Source organism: Mus musculus, chromosome 8, assembly GCF_000001635.26.
Source record: "Mus musculus strain C57BL/6J chromosome 8, GRCm38.p6 C57BL/6J".
In the NCBI taxonomy this organism is placed as follows: Eukaryota; Metazoa; Chordata; class Mammalia; order Rodentia; family Muridae; genus Mus; species Mus musculus.
In genome coordinates, this window is record NC_000074.6 from 88,341,012 (window position 1) to 88,361,758 (window position 20,747).

The 20,747-nt window shown below is 41.7% G+C and overlaps 1 protein-coding gene across 11 annotated transcripts in view; it reads right to left on the bottom strand.

Annotated features, from left to right (window-relative positions):
* Positions 1-20,747, bottom strand: part of Brd7 (bromodomain containing 7) — a 32,359-nt gene that overhangs the window by 11,118 nt on the left and 494 nt on the right. For 10 of the 11 annotated variants that reach the window (XR_003947288.1, XR_387746.4, NR_165043.1 and 7 more), the window contains exons 2-11: positions 20,491-20,699; positions 16,889-17,018; positions 16,526-16,583; positions 13,618-13,762; positions 10,789-10,899; positions 5,863-6,047; positions 4,819-4,942; positions 4,138-4,213; positions 2,571-2,678; positions 1,724-1,859 (exon numbers count right to left, since the gene is read on the bottom strand). Coding sequence is in view for 6 of the 11 variants with exons in the window: in NM_001377016.1 (NP_001363945.1) it covers positions 1,724-1,859; positions 2,571-2,678; positions 4,138-4,213; positions 4,819-4,942; positions 5,863-6,047; positions 10,789-10,899; positions 13,618-13,762; positions 16,526-16,583; positions 16,889-17,018; positions 20,491-20,699 (1,282 nt within the window). In the remaining 5 variants the exon portion in view is untranslated. Of the gene's footprint in view, positions 1-1,723; positions 1,860-2,570; positions 2,679-4,137; positions 4,214-4,818; positions 4,943-5,862; positions 6,048-10,788; positions 10,900-13,617; positions 13,763-16,525; positions 16,584-16,888; positions 17,019-18,772; positions 18,915-20,490; positions 20,700-20,747 lie in introns of all 11 variants that reach the window. The other variant, NR_165044.1, reaches the window with a different exon arrangement.

Below are 20,747 nucleotides of genomic sequence, written 5' to 3' on the forward strand. Positions count from 1 at the left end.
TTTGTGGATTCTTAAATGAATCAAGACTGAAACATAACTGACATGCAATGTCTTACAGCAGAGCAGGTTCTGACAGAAGCAACTCCTGAACTTGAGTATCAGGAACACCTTTAAAAGATTTTTCTGACAGGGCAGTGGTGGCGCATGCCTTTAATCCTAGCATTTCGGAGGCAGAGGCCGGCAGATTTCTGAGTTCAAGGCCAGCATGGTCTATAGAGTGAGTTCCAGGTCAAGCAGGACTATACAGAGAAACCCTGCCTCAAAAAACAAACAAACAAACAAACAAAAAACAAAACAAACAAAAAAAAACTTTAGCCAGGCGAGGTGGTACATGCTTTAATCTTAGCACTATGGAGGCAGAGGCAACCAGATTTCTGAGTTTTAGGTCAACTTGGTCTACAGAGTGTTTAAAGTGTTTTAAAACTGTTTAAAAAAAAAAAAACCAACAAAAAAAACCCCAAACACCACCCACATTCCCTACCCCTTGCAAAAAAACAAAGAAAAGGAAAGAAAAGAAAAGAAAAGAGAAGAAAAGAAAAGAGAAGAGGAAAGGAAGGGAGGGAGGGAGAGAGGAAGGGAGGAAGGAAGGAAGGAAGGAATTGGCTCAGTAGTTAAGAACACTTGAGAACCTGGATTTGACCCACAATGCAGGTGACAAGTGTCTGTAACCCCAGTCCCAGGGAATCTGATGCCCTTTTCTGTCCAACTCTGTAGATGTATCTTCTATTCTCCTGTAGTACTTTTCATCGCGGAGGCTGACTGCCTCTGTCTGCTAACCTAGGCCTAGTCCTGGAAGCTTCTAGCCTCCATAAAATCAAAGTAGGCCTAGAATGTTTTCAGCCTGAGACTCACTGCTGAATAAGCTCACCCTTTATTGTTCTTTCTGAGCGCTGCCTGGTTCAGCTCAGCTGCTCTGGCTCAGCGGCACTAACTGATTCAATCTGGCTTCTCCTAGCTTGTTCTGCTTGGCCTCATACTAACTTTGGCAAACTATTCCAGTCTTCTGGCTCCTTTTCATTCTTTGGCTCATTCTGTCTTCACCTGTGCCTAGCTTGTCTTCTCTGCAACCTGTCGCTGTAAAACTCTCCTGGGAAGACTGCCTCCTCCTATTTCTTTTTCTTCCTCTTTTCTGCCTGCACTGCTCTCTTAAGTAGCTTCCCTTTCTTCTCTTCTCCTGAGAGTCGGGCGTATTCTATCCTGTTGAATCTTTCTCTGATTTGTCAGTTTGTCTGCCACTCACTTAGACATCATTTTCAAACATGGCTACTTCCTTCCACCAAATAACTTTACCTTCACTGTTTGGGATAAAGAAGTGTATTAACGGGTTGTTGGCATTCCAGCCAGAGGGATTAAAGACATATGCTAGAGCTGAGCCACACCCCAACTAGAAACAACTTTTTTTTCAGTAAATAACACAATCACAGTGTGGTTAACAGTGTGATCAAATATCCTGGAACACAACTCCAGCAACAGGCTGGTATGTATGTGGTGCACATACATACATGCAGGCAAAACACTCATACACATAACAAAATAAATAAATCTACAAAGAATAGGTTTAGAAAATACTACGGAGGCCAATTTTAAGAAGATATGTTCTCTCTAAAGATTACTGAACACATTTTCTAACATTTAGATAACTTTGTAAGTGTATCTATAAACCATACATTACACATTAATATTTCAGAAAAAAGCATGTTCAGGGTATTAACTGGGGGCTTACCTGAAATTGTTTGGAAGGTCAGAGTCTTCCCCATATGTTGAGTAGATTAAATCAGAATCATCTTTGCTAATATTGGCAAATGTAGAGTCATAATGTGGGGCATAAGAACTGTAGGGTCCATAATTCAAGTATAATACTGTCAAAAAAATGAAATACTATAGTATCATTTAAAGTCATCAAGTACATTTTGGTTTTATTAAAAGGCAATGCCTTCTAACTTCACTGACCTGTATCATAAATCTAAGAAAACTCCCAATAGATACAGTCACCCCTCAGCATACGTGGGGGCTGACCGTAGCCCCTACCCCGACAGATGTTCTGCAATACACACCACATCATATTCAGGCAAACTTGTAGAATCCAGTGTGATATAAGTAACTGCTATACTGCACTGTTTAAACCAAAGTCTGTGTCATGTACTCTGTCCTTCCTGATGTGTTTGGATGAGGATGCTGAGGGTGGATACGGGGGATGAGGATGCTGAAGGTGGATACCGGGGATGAGGATGCTGAGGGTGGATACGGGGGATGAGGATGCTGAGGGTGGATACGGGGGATGAGGATGCTGAGGGTGGATACGGGGGATGAGGATGCTGAGGGTGGATACGGGGGGATGAGGATGCTGAGGGTGGATACGGGGGATGAGGATGCTGAAGGTGGATACGGGGCGCCTGCAGCACTGACACTGCAGAGGAGGAAGAAACTGCTAACAGACAAGTTTCCAGTTGCTTTTGAAGCTGGTGATGAATTCCTATTGCAGAAATACCATCAAGAAAGCCAGTGGACGAAGCAATGAATAACAATTACTGTTTCTCTTCCCAACTCCCTCAAACAGGTAGGGGCCTCACCTGGGGTTACTCTGTTCCTTTTATCCTCTTTGAACCCCTGCAGAGTGTTCACTCCAGACTGCAGTCTTCCAGTTGTCATCCCCAATCTCACAGGGCAGTAGCCTGGCTCTAGGACAGAAAGAAAACCCTGAGCACAATGATGGAGACACTTTAATCTGCATCTCTGGCTGTCCTGCAACTCTCACTTTAGACCAGGTTGGCCTAAAACTCAGAGCTCCGTCTGCCTCTGCCTCCTAAGTGCTGGGATTAAAGGTGTATGCCACTACTGCAAGGCGCTCTCTATATTTTTAAGCTAAGAAAATCTAAACTCAGAAAGGAACATGGCTCAGACCATAAGCCGGGTCCTCTTCATTATACTGCACTGCCTTGTGGCATTCTTTATCATCATGTTACACTTCTAAAATTAAATTTTTATTAAAAATAGCCTCAACAGACTGGATACACCTATGACCCCAACATTAAGAAAGCTGAGGCTTTTTGAGCTAGGCTCTCATGTAGCCCAGGTTGGCTCTGAAATGCTGTATAGCCAGGAATGACCTTAAACTCTTGATTTTCTACTTCTATATTCTACACACTGTGATTAGAGACATTTGTTCCCACACCTAGTTTCTATGATACTGCCATGGCAAGTCAGTAAGTACTCTCTATCAACTGAGCTAGTCCTGACTGGTCACTGAACATAGGCTTACCCCTTCCATTTCCAAAATACCAAGTTCTTCCTTTGCTTCAAGGTTTCTCACCAGGGGTACCACTGCTATTCCTCCAATCCATTAGCTGCTCCCTTATAACATCTGCCTACTTCCTAACAAATGGTAGGCAGCCACACCCTCCCTCAGATATATGGCAGAGCTAGTCTTCTGATTGCAGATAGACATTTAAGGAGTACTCAAGTCATGACAAACATCTCATTTTGTGATGTTTTCTATGTACCGAGTATTAGGGGAAGGGACTGGTCTCACTTGCTTCATTTCATACATCTTGCTTAACTTATGTTGGGCTCCAAAGACAGTGACTACTGGACATTACTTCCTAAATGTAGCGATTCTGTTTATTCTCCATTTCTACTTTTCTACTATTCTTCTCATGACAGCATGAAAACACATTATTTATTAAACAAGTTAACCTATGCAGAAGTTAAGCTAGTTGTTATCATAAAACCCAGAGCACCCAGACAAGTCCTTAGTGGTTAATGGTTGAGCCTTGTGCTAATGGTCTGAACCAACAAATTTGGTTCTGCTGCTCAACAAGGCTGTACGTACTAAAAGGCTGCACACATCTCCTCTGGGAGTTCTACAAACTTGAGGAAGATCGTGTCTTTGCCTTCCTGTTCCCCACTAGGGAGTAGCTGCTATTGCATGCTCCACCCACCTATTCTACCTCTGCAGAAGCTCAGAATCAATGGAGTCAAGAATCCTCTTAAATTGTGTAGCCAAGAAATAAGAAGTCCTTTTTCCTGTGAGCTGTTTGGCAGGTATTCTGTCAAAAGCAAAGTCTGACTAACATGCCAGTTTTCCTGTCCTTTGCAAACAGTACCAGGTTCACACAGAGTCTTGAACTGTGGGCCTACCTCCCACAATGGGATCCACAGGATGGAGAAGCCCCAGTGTTGTTGTCCCATCTGGTTTTCTTCTTTCAAATTCACACTGAAATGACAGAAGTATCAGGTGGAATAAAGTTTAACGAATCTTATATATACAGAAGAGTAGCCATCAGATGCATGCCACAGGCTAGCATCATTAATTCAGAACACTGACTTTCATAGCTATATCTACAAGATACTGACCGGCTTGAGAAATGGAAGAGGAGGAAATCTAATTTTGAAAAGCCATGTGGCCCATTAGTTCTCCCAAACCATAAAACAATAAAACCAAAAAATTATCAAAACTACAAAAACTCACAAACTGCTGAGGGTTGAAGGGGGTACCCATGTATGAATCTATTTGGTTTAAAACTAATGTAATCAATATAGCGTAAGTCCCAAAGACCAGAATGGAAGTTGTTTAAAGTCTGCTGCCAGCCATGGTGGTGCACACCTGCAATTCCAGCACTACAAGTGGCTGAGACAATTAGATACTGATTTCAAGGTCAGTCTGGGCTTTATAAGTGATACTTTATCTTTAAGCTCCCAGGACAGTAATACCTGACTCACTCTCCTGTGAATACTGGAGTGATGGAAAGATCTATGGCAGATACAGTCAGTACTGGTTTGAGAGACACTGCTAGTGGGTGGAAGGAAGGACGCCCTCACCTGACTGTTTGCCAGCCGCCGTGTTAGCTTGCCTCCTGACTCCTGGACAACGCGCTCAATCTGCTCATGCTCCCTTTCTGAGTTGCTGCTTCTCCATTTGTCTTCAAGCACATCTTTGTCTTTCCTAACACACATGTTAATACAAAGTTACAAAAAGTAGCTAAATAAGATGAAAAATATTAAAAGGCATTCCAAAGATGAATACAATTCAATGGAGACACTTGCCCTACAGTCACCGATTAAAGCATCACTCCCCAGACACCCCAGAGAGCCCTAGTGTTGCTTCTCTTACATTTTTTTCTGGATACAATCACGAAAGTAAAATTTAATTCAAATACTCTTTTTTTGTACTATGAGAGCAAAATCCCAAACTGTTAATTCTAACTCTCCTGTATAGGTGGCAGTGAGGGGCCAGGTATGAGTGGGTGGTGCAGACCATAGTATACTGGTGTCCAGCCATGTCAGAGGCCTGCCCAGACACCAGGACCAGAGCTCTTCAGTGGAAAATGTTTGCACACCTCAGTGTCAGCCCATCTACTTACAAACCCCTCCGTCCTTATGGAGTGAAGTTATACAGAACACTGTTTATGTTATAGCTATACAATAGTTTTATTGAAATAAACTCTCTGACACTATAACTCCTTAATCTGGTGTCTTTTTTTTTTTTTTTTTTTTTTTCTGAGACAGGGTTTCTCTGTATAGCCCTGGCTGCCCTGGAACTCACTCTGTAGACCAGGCTGGCCTCGAACTCAGAAATCCGCCTGCCTCTGCCTCCAATCCCTGAATGGGATTAAAGGCGTGCACCACCACACCTGGCTAATCTGGTGTCTGAAAACTAATAAAAATGTATATTGGGAACTGATCTATGAGGTGTTTGGTCAACTCTACATAGTGCTCTCATGCCACGAGGTATCAGAGTATTCAAAGCACTTTGATGGCAAGAAGGGCAGCACTGACTCATGGGGACTAGGTATCCCAAATCAAACCTGAATCAATATTCCTGTCCTGCTTAAAATAAAGTAACTCCTATTGCAAACGCACTACCTTTTATTGTCCTTAGCGGGGCTTCTGAAGGCCTGTGTTTCAGCATCTCCAGAGTCTTCCCTCTCGCGCTGCCAGCAGCCGCTGTCCTCCCCACTCTGACAGGCATCTGTTCGTTCTTTCTGCTTCCGAGTTTTCTGCAAGTCTGACATGAAGTCTATACTCTGCTTCAGGCTCTGAATTCTCTCCTAAAAATATTAAAAAATATTTACTGTATGACTGTCACCGAGCAATGTACCTCTGCCATGAGAGTCTGCAGTATTACGGAGGGAAGAAAAATAAGTGTTGAGTATACCAAAGGAACCAGATGATAACGTCCACTTAGTTCAGACAAACAATCTCCAGTCCAGGAGGAGGCTTTACAACTATACTATAGCATGAAAAAGTTAACAGGTGACAAACTGTGATTTGGACTAAGAAATCATACAGGCTTATCTTTTGAAGGCTAAGAGTGACTGAGGACTTAAAGTCTGGAACACGTAAAGGACCTTTGTACTCTGGAATCTTATGGGGAATCACCAATGATTAGCATTTTGCTGTGTGAAAACAACATGCATTGGGGGAAAGTTGCTAGCACACTTTCTTTTTCTTAGTGCATAATGTTCTCACTAACCAGAAAAAAAAACCAACAAAAAACAAAAAACAACTTGGCTCCTATTTTGTAAAGCATATGCTTAATTTTCCACTGCAATAATGTGCTGTGGACATTTCATTTGTTGAGGGTTTGAGGTGTCTGGATATATTTTAAAGAGGACAGATTTGCTCCTATAGACTGCTCTGCCTTTTAACTCTGAGAGTTCCCACCAGATAAACCAGAAGTACAATCTTCTGAGTTCTGCACTATAGCAACATGGGAAGCTCTGGTGAAATAACAGACTGGAAAGGAATAGGATTCTAATAACAAAAACACAGTCCAGAAATGAATGCCTAACCCCCAGGCCTTTTCTCATGGACGAGTAGTACAGCCGGTGGGGGAAACCCTAGAGCATGGCTCCTGCTGCTTTTACAGGGGTAAGACAGGGTCACATGTAGTTCAGGGTGTCTTCATCATGTAGCTGAAGATGATCCTGATCCTCCTGCCTTCCCTGCCCTCCTGTCTGATGCAGTACTGGGGATTGAACCTAAGGCTTAGGGCATGCTTTGCAAAGTACTGAGCCAATTGAGCTGTCTCCAGCCCCTTTGACTTTTAAAGTAACTGAAAAACTACGTGTGATATATCAGACTAAAATCAATGAAGACACAATAGAGGCCAAGTACAAACGTGCTCCCTATCTTCCAGAGAGCAGCAGTGCTCACAGTCAGCGTTTCAACTCTCTTCTCAGCATGGCATATTTTCAGCAAACTGAGCGCATACTCAATATTTGATAAATAATTTGTCCTTATATAGTCTTTAGGATGCTTTCTAATAATTATAATATGTAATAGTCAACTAAAAATAAATGACTAGATATTTAGACTCTCAGATTCCCAAAAAACATTGCCAATAACCCTCTCAGAGCCTCTCATTTATTCTTCCCAGGCACATTCCTATTGTGGAGGATGAAAGATGCGTGCTGCCAAACTGTCTTCAGGAAGCCTTTATCAGTTTGTACTAGTATTTGACAGATTTTCTGAATCGGTGCCAAACTGAACAGTATCATTAAAACAGAAAATCCCTACTCACTATGCTTTTAAAAATGGCTATTTCGCTGGGCGTGGTGGCGCATGACTTTAATCCCAACACTCGGGAGGCAGAGGCAGGTGGATTTCTGAGTTCAAGGCTAGCCTGGTCTACAGAGTGAGTGAGTTCCAGGACAGCCAGGCTACACAGAGAAACCCTGTCTCGAAAAACCAAAATAAAATAAAATAAAACAAAACAAAACAAAAAAAACCAACCAAACAAAAAAACAAAACAAAACCCAAAAAACAAAACAAAACAAAACAAAAAAACCCCAAACGGCTATTTTACTCTACTTCTAAACAGTGAACTGGCTGTTCACTGTATACATCACTGAGGTCATATCTATCTGAGGATCCTTAGCACTTGATAAACAGCTACACTGACTTAGATAATAATATTCTCAGAGTAAGTTCTTAATTTCCATTCCACAATTTTGTAAAGCACCGAATATAATAAAAACATTGGTAAATATAGTGTGCCTAATACTAAAATATAAACAAGAAAAAATTTCTAAATTTAGAAATGTTACTGGAAAAAAAAACCAACCTGAATTTTACTTTGAAAGCAATGCCTTTTCTTTTCTTTTGGAACCATGCCTCCACATAAGCATGTTGTTTAATATAACCTTTCCAAGATAGTCTCACTAAATCCTGGCCTAAAGCCACCTTCTGTCTTAAGAGTCCTAACGCTTGAAAGTGTTTTTCTCTGTAACAGACAACTTTGAGTTGAGCACCAACCCCACCTACAGGAGAAGAACTGAGCAAGGTCACCCAGCCTCTAAATGACAGGAACAGACACTCATTAATCCGATTCCAAGGCTACCATACTACAAATACTGCTATGAGAACCAGAATATAGCATTCTACTCAAGTATTTTCAGTGATCTTTCCTTTGCTTTCTGTTGCTATTTTAAGAGACAAGTACTTCACTGTGTAGCCCACATGGGCCTCAAACTCCTGATCCTCCTTCTATTTCCCAAGTGTGAGATTATACTCCCATGCCCGGCTATCAATTCTTTCTTTATAAAAATAGCACATGTATTAAGTACTAATATTTGAGTGTAATGGAAAAAGTGACGACTGTTACCATTTTTCAATGAGTACTCACAAGATCTCTTTGAAAAGATACCATTCATGGAAAGGAGTGTAGACTCTAGTCTCTTTTGGGAGTCTACACTGCTAGACTAAGTAGTGTTAACTCACAAAGTCTAAATTTAAAGATTTATAAACCATTGTTGAATGGATCCCTTCCATTTAGAGTGGAAGTCAAAAGAGGACTGGAACACAGAAGGATTACAGCTCCAAGACATCTTAAAAAAGCAAGACAAGGAGAGAGGAGAGAAAGGGGACAGGCTAATCCCTGCTCCCAATACACTTTTTAAGATAGTGAAGTGTTTTACTTGTTACGCTGATTATAGTATTCAAAGAAAATAGTGGCAAATCAGAACTGATTAAAAGAAAAAAAAAAGTAACAAACACCACTAGAGTTTTCCTTGAAAATTCATTACTCACTGTGAGTGGTGGCACTCACCTTTAATCCCAGCACTCAGGAGGCAGAGGCAAGCAGATCTCTTGAGTTCAAAGCCATCCTAGTTTAGATCCCAAGTTCCAGGACAGCCACATAGAGACCTGTCACTAAACAAAACCAACAAAACACATACTCTCTCTGCTGTCCACCTACCCCTTCCTATCTCATATGTATTATGGAGTGAATGGAGACTAATTGCACAGTGTACTTTTACAACAAGCAGGCTTCTTGTTCTATTCTAGCTTCCGGGAATCTTTCTAAAAGAAACAAAACATTTTACATTCTCCTTCACAAATTTTGCTAAACATAAGTGAACAGGAAGTTGTCTAAATATTAGGAATGCACAGTTAATCATCAATTCAAATGAATTTCTCAGAGCCAAGCCTACAGACATCAGATGTCTGCACACCTAAGCTTCTGTCAACTGTAGAAATTGAATACAGGCGATTCAGAAAACCTAAGTGAATACATGTGACAAAGTCTGTCATCCTTGAATTGCCCCAAGCCTGATTCCTTTCTCCTACCAGTCTCTGGAGCACACTGAAACTCCTTTCTTCTTGGTATAATCCTCCCCTATCTGGTTCCACTCTCTTCCCTATTTTTGTTCTTATCTGGAACTGGAAAAGTCATGTTACAAGTTACATTGGAGACTAAGATTAAAGTCCCCCTCCTTTTTATGGGTAGACTCACACACTTTGTTGCCACAATTTATGTGCAGCAGAGTTTAAGCTCTCTCCTACAGAAGGATGACGGCTCACATAAAAGGATCACCCTGTGCAACTCCAGCTGTCCTGGAACTCACTGTGCAGATCAGGCTAGCTTTGAACTCAAGAGAGCTGCCTGCCTCTGCCTCCCACCCAGTGGCTCACACTCTTTATTGTGCATTATCACCCTCCAAGGAAGGAACCTGCTCTTGTAGAGGCAGCTTTGAAAGATTGCAAACTAATTCTCATTTGTGTACTTTGTTTCTTACTACCCTAAGCCACTAGGAAGTGCGGGGCTGATCAGGACACTAGATTCCATCACTAAGGGAAACTGAACTTTTCTCCTAAAAGAACTCAACTTCACCCACTTTTATTCTGAAAGTCAGGCTGCTGTTTCTCCCACAACAAAATAAGTCTGTCAAGAGCCTATCGGGAAATAATTAAAAGGAGAGGCTGGGGATGTAGCTCAGGTGTCAGAGTGTTTGCCTCACATGCACGAAGCCCCAGGTCTGAGTTCCAGCAGTGACTAAAACTGGGAGTGGTGGCGTATGCCTAACCTCAGTCCTGAGGAGGTGAAGGCAGAAGGATCATCAGCCTTGGCTAAGTGGTCTATTCACAGCTAGCCTTGGCTACATAAAGCCTAGTCTTTAAAAACCAAAAGGAAGGCTGGTGACACTTGCTACCAAGGCTGACAATCTGAGTTTAATCCTCGGGATCCACATATCAGGAGAGAACGGACTCCCTACATTTTGTCCTGACTTCCACACACATAGGGCGGCAGGCGGGTGAGCAGGTGTGCACATGTGCACGCACGCACGCACACGCACACGCACACGCACACACACACACACACACAAATACATAAATACAAGTAGTAACTTTTGAAAAATAAATAACTATATGAGCATCTACCTAGCTTTCTTGACATAAAAGTTCTCCTAATTTCTCACTACTTTAATATGGTTTGCCAACGAGGAACACATTAACTTTAGCAAACACAGTTTGATAGTATTCATTAGTTTGTGAGAGTTTCTTTACCTGACTGAGAATTTTCATCCCTGAGTGCAACAGCTTCTTTGCAGCTTTATAATAAATGGTCTCTGGCTTATTGTAAATCATTGCATTAGTACACATTAGCTTGAAGTTATCCTACAAAGGGAAGTAAGAGGAAAAAGGCATTAGAAACAAACTCTTTAGTCTTTGTCTAAATTCATATAGGCCCTGCAAAAATTTGGGAAAAAACCATAAACTAAAGGACAAAAGAAGACCATCTTTTTCTGTCACCATTTATTAAATAGCATCCAGTCAGTGGTCACACAGGCCTTTAATCCCAGCACTCGAGAGGCAGAGGCATGTGGATCTCTGTGAGTTCTAGGCCAGCCTGGACTACAGAGTGAGTTCCAGGACGGCCAAGGTTACAGAGAAACTCTGTCTCAAAAAAAAAAAAATTTAAAAATCATACACAAACAATTTGAAGAAAATATTTCTCTCAAATTAAATAATTCAAGCTGGGTAGCTCATATGATTAGAAATATTACCCTTAGTTTTTAAGATAACGTTGTTTCTATTTATGAGTTAAATATTTCACTTCAAATTTTAATTAAAAACTGGGACCAGAGTTAAATTCTAACAATTTTTTTCCCTGCCAAACCCAAATAAACGGATAAAAATGTTTAAATATTTACACTACTTTAAAGTGTTTAGACACTACCATAAATTAAACATAATTTGCAGACATTATAAAACCATGTGATTATGAAATAAACTATATCTCCTCAAGGAGTGACAACACGTAACTGGAGTAGCCAAGTTATCAGAACTGCAGTGGGGCTTACACTTCAAATATGTGTATGTCCTAAGCAGAGCCCCACCCTTTCTCCTGGTAAGGCATCTACACATCTGTAAGCATGTGTGATCATGCCACTGTCTTACTGTTAAAATGGGGGGATATCCTACAAAGAAATGACCCATAAACTTCCAAATCCCAAACAAAACCACTCAGGCCTCACTGGTTAGTAGTGACAGCACTTATAATAAAAATAGATCAAGTTAAAACCAGATGGAAATAGATGTGAACATTGAGCTCTGGTGAAAACTTCTGCTAACCTCTAGACCTCTCAGAATCCTCTGTGAGCTAGAGGAGTGTAGCAAGGTAAGGCATTAGACTGTTATGTACACTCAGTAAACTAACACTTGGTTATAGCTGGCAACAGTGAGTTTATGAATTGGCAGGAGATCACCTTAATGATTCTATGTCTTGTCTGTTAAAGCAATTTATGGTGCTGGAGCATAAACCTAGGAACCAGCTATATATCCCCAGCCAAGGTGGCTAAGATTCTTTAAATTTTAGCTGCTAAGAAAGTTAGCATTATTGTACTTTGTGTAATGGCACTTGATCACTCAAAAAGTGGAATCTTTCTGCATAGTTTTCTGCCTGTGGAAAACTCCAGAAGGCTAAAATAACCCCTTAACTTAAACATACTCAGGTGAGAAACTACTCGCTCCTGTGAACATGTGGTGGTTTGAATAGGAATGGTCCTCAGAGACTCATGCTTGGCCTATAAGGAGTGGCACTATTAGGAGGTATGTCCTTGTTGGAGGAAGTGTGCCACTGTGGAGGTGGGCTTTGAGGTCTTAGATGCTCAAGTTAGGCCTAGTGTCACAATCTCCTCCTGCTATCTACAGATCAAGATGTGAAAACTCTCAGCTCCTTCTCCAGCATCATGTTTGCCTGTACACCACCCATGTCTTGCCATGATGAAAATGGACTAAACCTCTGAAACTATAAGCTAGCCAATTAAATGTAATAAAGTCTGAAATAAAGTTTCAGACTAATTTTCACTTGGTGAAAATGTCAGGAAAAAATGTCCATTATTAAGAAAAATAATGGAATTAAAAGTTTTCCAAGTAAGTGGATTATTATCTACATCCTGAAACTACAACTGAAGAAAAATAAGAATTAGATGCTAATCTGCATAAATTTTAGCTGATTCACATTGGTGCATTACGTGTGTGTGTGTGTGTGTGTGTGTGTGTGTGTGTGTGTGTGTGTGTGTAGGCCAGAGGTGGGTGTCCGTGTATGTCTCTTCCCTCGGCTTATGAGGTAGTCTCTCACTGTACCTGGAGCTCTGTAATTCAACTAGACTAGCTGGACAACAAGCCCGTGAGATCTGCCTGTCTCTTCCCACAGTGCTGAGATTATAGATTCCTGCCGTCAGGCCTGGCTTTATATAGGTGTTAGGGATTCAAACTCAAAAGGCCCCATTGCTTCTATAGCAATTATTTAGGCTACTAGGCTTTCGTGGCAAGTGCCTTAGCCATCTCAACAGGCTCAGATTTGCAGATTACTAAACAAAATCTATTTACTTACTTATTTATTGAGGCAGAACCCCCACATAGTTCCGTCTGTCTTGGAACTCAATATGTTGGCAGGCTGGCCTTGAATTGACAGAGATCCATTTGCCAAATACCAGGATTAAAGATGTATACCACCATGTTTCACAACTAAATACATTTAAAAAAAAAATATCACCTTATTTACGTACCATGTGTGTGCTCCACTACCCACTGTGGCACATGTGGAAGTCAGGGGACAACTCTGTAGAGTTGGTTCTCTGATTCATCATGTTAATCCTGGGAATCTGATACAAACTTGCAGATTTCTAACACAATTTTCTATTCTACATAGATTCTAAGAGTTTAACTCTCAGTTTATTCTTTAATAAAAACCTAACAAGCCAGACCAGGTGGCTCATTAACCCTAGTTCTTACAGGTGGAGGCAGGAGACTCAGAAGTTCAAGACCAGGCTGGGCTAAACAAGATCCTATCATTTCATACAACAAAATAAAATTACTAATTACAATTACCTTTAGTTCTTCTATGGACTGGTAGTCGTTATTCTTGATCTTTTCTTTCATGGTACTAAAATCCATTGGGTGTTTAATAATCATGGAGTAGCCAGGCGCAATAAAATCCGTCACAGGAAATGAAAAGAAAGCACTTGGGTCTTTTCTGTGCAGACATATAAAAGTAACATTATATTTTATTTCTACCACAACCTACTGCCACAACTACTGGCACAGAAGCAGAAGACAGACCCTGTAAACTCTCACGTATAAATCTGCATATGCTTTTCACTGAAAAATTATACAAATGATTTTCATCATATAATGACCAAAATATATAATAAGGGTCAGATACCTTAAACAGCAGTACTCTTAGAGGAGTAGCCTTCCGTGAGTAATCTAGACAACTGTCTCAGCCTGGTTTACCTATGAATATATACCCACAACCTTTCTGGGTCTATACCTAAGAGGTGTGCATTCCTAGTCCACAGTACATATTTTCTCAACCAATAAATTAATATTTCTATTATGTACATGTGAAGTCCCTCCCCTGCCCCAAGACAGTTTAAAAATTCTTTTGGACTGTGGTGGGAACTGTGGCGGGACAAGGTTAGGACTAGATATGGGAACAGAGACAGGAACTGGCAGAGGGTCTGGTTCTTTTGCTCTGCTCTCTTTCCCAAGGCCCTGACAGCCTGCTTGGGCTCACTCTGCAGCAGCACCCTCTGGCTGTCTCTTTCCTTCCAGATAGGCACCCAACTAGAGGCAGTGGCCTTAGGAAGTTAGCAATTTGTGACCCTCCCTCCTGTGCTTTCAGTCTTGCGGTGGCTCTGGACCCTGAGCCTCTCTTCTGCCTACCTCCTGCAAGTACTCAAGACTGAAGAGGTCAGAGCACAGGAGACAGATGAGGGAGGAAGTCCCAGCCTAGCAAAAAGGGTGACTGAGATGTGCACACAGTGGCTCCGGGGATGTAAGTCACCTCTTCATCCCAAGGGTCTCACCACAGAGCAGGGCTTATGAATAGAATGGAAGAAGGGGTACTGTTTCTCTAATAGAAACTCAACATCTTCAGGACATAGATCTCTGAGTTCAAAGCCAACCTGGTCTACAAAACAAGTTCCAGGATAGTTTGGGCTGTTACACAGGGCAATTCTGTCCGGAAAAAAAACAAAACAAAACAAAACAAAAGACAAAACCCCCCAAAACCCTAAAGATCTGAGTTCAATTCTTTGGATCAATATGGTTGAAGGAGAGAACTGACTCCTAAAATTGTCCTTTGACATTTGCACGTGTGCTATAGCAAGTGCATGCATGCCCATGTGCGCGCGTGTGTGCACACACACGCGCACACACACACACACACACACACACACACACACACACACACACACACACACACACAGACACCTATATGAGGAAAAAGTAGTGCTTTCTATCCTAAGTTCTTTCTCAACTGTGGCTGTATATTACAAGAGGAGCTTTCAAAAAATTAATTAGGATAGGCAAGGCTCACCCCAACCTCATTGTATCAAGGCCCTCTTAAGGAAGACGGGCACCAGGCACTGGTGTAGCCAAGGTTCACTGTGGTATTGGGGTTTGAGTACATGGCAGTGGTATTTTTAATGTTGTCAGGATCATGCTCTACAGTCTAGCTTCTTAAACTATAGGGTGTGAATCAATATGGCAATATATGACCTCGGGTGGAAAAGGGGTCAAGAAAAATTTGGCAATAGAGAAAGGTACAACCAAAAATTAACTCAAAATCAAACTTCTCTGAATCCAAGGTGTTTGTTAGCATTTCCTGTTGTGTGGCGTGGCTTCCCTGTCGGTTGGCCCTTGCACATATATGCAATTCATGCCACACGATGTGACAAATGCTGTCTAAATTAATGCTCAGATTTAGGGGTATTTTATGTTACCAATCGCAGCATTTTGTTTGTAATTATACAAGCAGGGTTCCAGTTCTTACTGAAGCAGTGGTTTAGTTACAGACTCTTACAGTGTCTCATCACCACTGTGCAGCAGGTGGTTGTCAGGTCAGAGGATCTCTTCAGAATGTATTGTCTTAGAATGTATGATTTTAAAAACTGCTATTTGAATTGCTTTAAGTTTCATAAAAAGTGTTAAGATGAATTCTGGCTTGATATTAGGACTGAATTCACAACAATTTCTGGATTGTCCCCAAACACTTCTTTTTATGTACAGCAAAGCAGCATCCTCAGCACTGGCAATTAAAAATTAAATTATGGGTCAGCTCTGAAAACCACTGAAGATGCTCTATGTCCTACATTACAGCCATCCAGCTAAGGTACAATTCATTTGTAAGAATACACACATCTGTCAGTAGTATGCAAATTCACTTTAATCTTTAACAAATAGTAAAAATATATGCACACCAAAGAATGTTTTAAAATAAATTTCAAGCCAGGCCTGGCAGTGCACACCTTTCATTCCCGAATTCTAGGATTAGGGTTCAAGGCCAGCTTGCTTTACAGTGACCTTGAGCTATGTAGACAGATCCCGCCTCAAAACCAAAGGATAAACAAATAAAATAAATTCCACACTTCTTTGTATATTTGATCTGTCTACCTATTTGATGTTCCATTTGAGGCTACATAAAATTTCTTGTGTGAAAAGAGATTATAAGTGGAAAAAAGTAAGCCCAATTTTATAACCTCTAGTTTCAAGTTTGAACACGAGGAACTAATTTAGAAAGGAGAAACTTGCCGTTTCATAACGCCCTTCAAGTTGCCAGTTAAAACAGACCAAATGAGAGTATGTGTCACCCTCTTGGGACTGCTTTTGCTGCCAGGCAAGGTACTCATAATTTATGTTCACATCAAGTCTGTTTGGGTCCAGGCTACACACTCTGACTTTAGATAACTAAGGCAGAGGTGTGGTTTGGCTCCCCTTCTAATTACCACCTTACCTTTGCAATTGTCTCATGAGCTGATTCAAAGCTTCCTGAAGGGGTGTCTGTTCTACTTCTAAAGCAAACAGGAAACATGTGTCAAAAAAAGGGCATAATCTAGCACTTCAGTTTTCCATTTATATAACTCATCTATTCTTACTAAATACTTCACTCAGGAATTCAATTTATCACACAAGTGTTGAAGGCTGAGAATACCAACTCAACACCAAAGCTAACTTAAGAGCTCTCATGCAGCAGGAGAAATAAGAGAACTTATAATAAACTCATTACAAGTCTTTAAGTTGTGAGTCAAGCTAATGCTCAGGCCCTTTCTCCCCCTCCTCCTCCTCACTCAGACAGACAGCTCGGAGTAATCCCAACCTTCTTGTTTGGCTAACGAGCTTGTAAGAGGCTTCTCAGGAGGTAAGTCTAATCTTATAGGGACATGACACTGGAGATCTCTGTCCACCTCATTCTCTGCACGGTCTCGATCCCGCTTCTTTTTATCCTCCTAAATAGAACAAAGGGAAGCAACTTAGAAATATTTCATAATCAACATTTTTAAATACATATCATTTTAGTTTCAAAGGAGAAAAATAATCACTGAAAAGAATAAATTCTAAATTAAGAAAACGTAATGTATTTTGCTGCCATCTACTGGATAAAGTGAACATGTTCATCAAGGAAAATAAGCGTATTTCCTTATGACAGAAATAACTGATTAGAAAAATAATACTATTCACAAACACAATATTCTTCAAGCAAACCTAAAAGAGTCCCTTCTAGGGAAAATCATAAAATATTAGTGAGCCAATAAATAGCAGAAAACCTGAACAAGGAGATATACTTGTTAGTTCTCTCCACAGCCATCAAATTCCAAGTAACACCACTCAGAACTGTAAAGCCGTTCTCCACAAAATCTGAAAAACCAATTATTCCCTTTTTCCTGAGGAGTGAATGACTAAAAACACAACAGTTTTGAAGAAGGTCACAGTGAGACAAGGAGAATGGAAAAGCATTTGCCCAACAGCAGAAAGGATGGCAAAGGCCTGATCTCCAGTGCCACAGTCACAGAAACAAGCAAGGAAGCCAAAGCTATAAATGACAGTAAACCTTAACAGCACTAAACATCTTCATAGTGTGACCGTGAGACAGCGTGGACACAGGGACAGACAAGCAGGACAGACAGACAGACAATAAATCTAGACACCGGCCACACACAGAAACTCCCAGGAAAGTAAATGTACAAAGCAAAACCTGGGACCTTCAGATAAAGAATTCTGAGACTCAGGAGTAGGAGTTTTCCCCATAAATTTGACTTAAAGATGTATGTATGTACGTATGTATGTATGTATGTATGTATGTGCCTAGGTATGTGCATGGACACCACATGGATGCAGTGCACTGAAGGCCAGAAGAGGGCATCAGAAATCCTGGAACTGGAGTTAGAGGCGGTTGTGAGCTGCATGCGATGAGGGCTGGGAACAGAGCACAGGTCCCTTTGAAGAGCAAGTGCCTCTTAACAGCTCTCCAGTCCAAATCTGAAATTTTATTTATAAACTCGGTGCTGCAATGAAACCAGTAAAGCTAAACTACATGCTGGGATGAAGAATGTGAGACACAAACACTCATGAAAGGGAGACCAGCAGTAGATAAATGTTTACAAATCCATGTAAAGACGAAAAAGACATCACAGAGAGGATGTGAAACCTAGCACAGGCTCCCAAACTCAGGACTGATGAGCTTCAAAACTAAAGGGCAGGGCTAGAGAGGTCCAGCAGCAATTAAGAGGACTGGCTGCTCTCCTAGAGGACCTGGGTTTGATTCACAGAGTGGCTCACAACTCCAGAACCATAGGATTTAAGGCCTTCTTTTCACTTCTAATGGGCACCAGGCATTCAGTGGCATACGGATGTACACACAGCAAAACACCCATCCACATTAAAAAATAAAATAAAGATTTGAAAGATAAGTCTCTCTAATGGGCAAAATTTAAATGTATGAACAAGTTGCTATAAAAATGTGGAGTAATAAGACACTGATGCTTTCTAGACCTGTGCTTCTCAACCTTCCAGTGACCCCAGCACAGTTCCTCATACTGTGCTGACCCCAGCCACTGAAATTATTTTGTTGCTACTTCGTAACTGTAACTTTGCTGTTACTGCTAGGTGACCTCTGTGAAAGGGTCACTCTACCCCAAAAGGGGTTGAGACCACAGGCTGGGGACCAGGTGGCTGGCTGGTCAGGAACCCCAGAGTTACTGACCTAAAGGTACAAAGTAGAGCCTGAGAACAGACTGCCAAGCAGTGACCACCAAAGCAACACCCACGTGACCTGGAAACTTTTAAGATGTACATTCTTGAGCTCAGAAGATAAAGTTGAGTTCTCTCCTAAACAACACAAAAAACTAAGACAGAGAATAAAAACATTAGAGGGAAGAAAGTGATCAGAGAGGTACTCCAGTCACTAAACACCTGAGTTGAAAGCACAGCATCTACTGTAAAGTGACGATGCAGGAGAGAGGCAATCCCAAAGTTCCAAGAAAGCAAATGCTGGTCACAGGCTAAATCAGGGCGCTGACCAGCAGCCAGAAAAGACATAAAGTCTGCTGAATTGGTGCCTACATTGGACAGCTTACAGCTGCCTGTAACTCCAGCTCTAAGGAATTTGACACCCCCTTCTGGGCTCCACAAGTACCTACATGCACTTAACCCCATGTCCTAAATTTTAAAATTCTGAGAGAAAATATCTTTCAATTTAAATTTCTGTTCTGACTCAAACTCTGTATCTGTATGAGAAGTCTACCCAAGGGCAAGGATTTTTAAATATGAAAAGCATACCAAAATCTACCTGTTCAAAGTTTTTCTTAGGCTTCTCAGCCAGCGATGGTGGCCCACATGCATAATCCCAGCAAAAGGAAAACCAGAATGACGGACATACACTGAGTTCTAGGCCAGCTGCATACCTGATGCCCAAATACCCACGAATATAATCAAGACAAGCCTTGTCGAACTCATAGGTAAAACAATTTACATGTTCACTTTCAAAACTCTCAGTTAAAACAAAGACTCATGCCTGTGTGCTTTTGTAATTTAGGAAATGAAAATATAAGCCAGCCTGACCCAAGACTGTGACTATTGCCATAGTCAAGCTAAAGGTCATAAAATTCTGGGCAAAAAAGAATAAATTTAAAACATTCCTCCCCCCCCCCCCAATAATTTAAGACATTTTAAAGAGACAATCTCTAAGGCTTGGCCACTCATCAATGACTGTATAAAGCAAAGAAAAACTCTAAAACTAAGCCTCAGAAAGGATGACTTTCAAAAAGTACTAACGCATTTTAGTAAGCACTTGAGGGCAGGCAGCTAACATTTTGGAAGGGCAGAATTCTAGGGCAATTCCAGATATGGGTGGACTCACCTTTGAGAAGAAAGTTAACCCGCACTATTCAACCTACCTGGCAAATCAAGACATTAGCTACTTACTCTTTTCTAGTTAATGAAAACGGTTGCTTATTTTGTATTAAGCAGCACAGGTTGGCCGCAGTCTCCTGCGCGCTGAGATCACAGGCACGTGCCATCACGCCGCGCCAGCTCCATTTGTCATTAAAATAACTTATTTCAGGAGAACACTTGGGACACCTGTAGATCGCCTTCACTTCTGAAGAACAGCTACGTTTGACAAACCTCCCAGGCTTTCCGGTGAGTGACTTCTCACCCTTCCAAGACAATTATAAAAAAAACAGCCTTTGAAGGAGTCACGGAAGACCAGGACTCGGCTGCTTACAGGATGTGTGGGGACAGCACGGGTGCTCGAGAGGACACTTGGGACAAGACTTGCTGAGCGCCCAGGTGACCCAGGCTTCTGGTCTGTCTCACTCCTCCACAAAGCCAGACTTCCCAGACGTCTGGGTGTCGCACTGGAACAGGCTAAGGAGGCTGGGAACTGGAGCCCGGGGCCATAAGCAACAAAGCCCCCTTTACCTTGACTCTTCTCCGTTTTCTCCCCTTCTCTTCCCCCGGAGCCTGCTTCTCGCCTTTCTTCCTCTTTTTCCGTTTTCTGTCCTTGTGTTTGTCATGGTCGCTTCTGTCTTCGAAGAGGCTGGAGTCGTGCCCGGAGCTGCCCGTGGAGAGCTCGGTGACCTCGCTCCCCCCGACTTTGAGGACCAGCTTCAGGGGCTTCTCCACGTACTCTGAAACAAGAGCAGGACGCGGGGCTGAGCCGGGGCCGGCCGAGGGCG